This window comes from Anneissia japonica, unplaced genomic scaffold, assembly GCF_011630105.1.
Source record: "Anneissia japonica isolate Jap-2015-1 unplaced genomic scaffold, ASM1163010v1 scaffold1302_len1884557_cov193, whole genome shotgun sequence".
Classification (NCBI taxonomy): domain Eukaryota; kingdom Metazoa; phylum Echinodermata; class Crinoidea; order Comatulida; family Comatulidae; genus Anneissia; species Anneissia japonica.
The window spans coordinates 1,348,757-1,350,835 of record NW_022736804.1 but is presented as its reverse complement, the minus strand read 5'-3'; the positions used below and the strand labels follow the sequence as shown (position 1 = coordinate 1,350,835).

General features: G+C 32.6%; 1 protein-coding gene across 1 annotated transcript in view; it reads right to left on the bottom strand.

The window, feature by feature from the left end:
- Positions 1-414, bottom strand: part of LOC117116890 — a 2,571-nt gene extending 2,157 nt beyond the window's left edge. The window contains exons 1-2 of the mRNA XM_033261011.1: positions 240-414; positions 35-96 (exon numbers count right to left, since the gene is read on the bottom strand). Coding sequence (XP_033116902.1) covers positions 35-96; positions 240-321 — 144 coding nt within the window. The 5' untranslated portion in view covers positions 322-414. The remainder of the gene's footprint in view (positions 1-34; positions 97-239) is intronic.
- Between the last annotated feature and the right edge of the window lie 1,665 nt (positions 415-2,079).

Below are 2,079 nucleotides of genomic sequence, written 5' to 3'. Positions count from 1 at the left end.
TATATATATATTGAAATGAACATAGTGGACTTACATAGTGGCGGAAGGGGGCATCGCAAGGGGAACACGCAGGTGGCAATGTTGGCTTAGGCATTCCTAATAAAACAAAAAAATCAGAACAATTACCTACAAAACCTTTGGGAAAATTGTGGCAAAATAATTATTTATTTCATAATATCGATTTAATGTTCAATTGGGAGCAATTGTTATATACAAGGAATGAAAACAATCAATCCTACCTGGAATATCCTTCGCGCACTCGACGCTACACTCCAGATAACATTCTAAAGAATCAATATAAGACGAGACTTGTTTATACATTGTTTTTTGCGAACCCGCCGCCCACCAATAATGATGATTTCGAATAAAAACAATATTATATTTTTGGCCAATTATCACATCTGCCGCCACGAAAAAGTGGAAATTTCAGAAAAAAAAATCTTATTTTTATTACGCCCTCCGCTGCCTTGAAATCTCCAAAAATAAGATAGGCCTATATATATTTCTTCCTAATTATGTAAGTTTAAAGCATTTAACCATCCCATTACTACACTGTTTACATTCACCAATAAAATGTTATTTTTATTTTCTACTTTGTCTGCACGTTTTTGGCAAAACTATTTGCTAAATAAGACAAAATGTTTATTTATGTTTTTTCCGCCCTCCGCAAAATTAACGAGGTATAAAAAAAAAAGGCTCGCCAAAAGAGAATTAATATTTTACATTCAAAAGAAACAAAAATTAAGTCTACATTTTTTTCTCTGCTAATTGGCCTAAACAGACAAGATATCACCGTATTATTATTGTCATTATTATTACGTTAGTCCTGTGGCGTTAAAATGCACAATATTTTGTTACAATTATTCAAGCGAATAATAATTAGGGCCTATACCTCATAATAGCAAGCTGGTGATCCAGGTAAATGAAACAAATGGATTTAAAATAATTTTTCTTATTAAAATCGAAATGATATTTAAAAAAAGTCTTACGTGGAATATGAAAAGGATACTGTGGGTACACAGACACTGAGGCCAAGAACTAATACAACTACACACGCGTCTTCATCTTGTTGAAGAATATTTGAACTAGAAGGCCGAATTTCTTTAAATACGCTATCTGACGACCTTGTCATTTATCTCTTTATAATTCATGAAGGAGTGGTCCCTTTCCTTAAACTTTTTCAATGTTGTTATCGGTCAACGACCATTTCGGCCGCCCCTCCTTTCGCCCACCGGATGTGTTACGCTAATAAACAGCATTGGAAGTTGGTGAAACAAGGTATAAAAAAGTCTCGCCTAGGTAGATAAAAAACACAATGCTGAAAATAAGTGTGCGGTAGGAAAGGTATATAAATGGATGCGTCTTTGTTGTTCTCTATATCCTATTGATATATGTACTATCGGGCTAGTAAAAAACATGATTATGATATCATTATACAAATTATAATCAAAGAATTCCGTATTATTCAAACCGTGATAAAAATGTATTACCACATTTATGGGCCTAATGACTTTGACTTATTACCGTAATAAAATTAACTTAGTCTGTATGGTATTACAGTAGTATCAGTGTGGTAATCATTCTATCGCGCTATAACAATAGTTTACGCTCAAGCTTTTTTGTTATTGCTAATCTTACGTCGTTATTTAATGCAGCCCTAGGCAGTACTGTTATTCCATTTTTATGTAACTCGAAGAAGGCTTATAACTGAAAACATTTGTGTGAAATTAAATTTTTGGCAAATCTTATACCTTGTTTGACCGGCTTATATATTTAATCAGTGGCGTAGCGAAGGTGGTATTCAAGTATTGGTGTAAGCTTTCAAAGAAATATGTTTTTTATTCTCTTTTAACAAAATCCAAATAAAACTCAAAGTCTTCATACATAAAGTTGTTAAATATTTTATTTGAAGAAATAGAAGAACAATTTTTAAAAGAATGAAAAAAGTATTAGAATGTTTTCACAGCAATCTGTTAAAATGTATTGGCAATATAAAAGCAACAAGATGGCCAATATTAGACCAACCAGGACTAACATGTGCGTGTGTTATCGTCGTACGGTATATTAATAGCCAAGAAG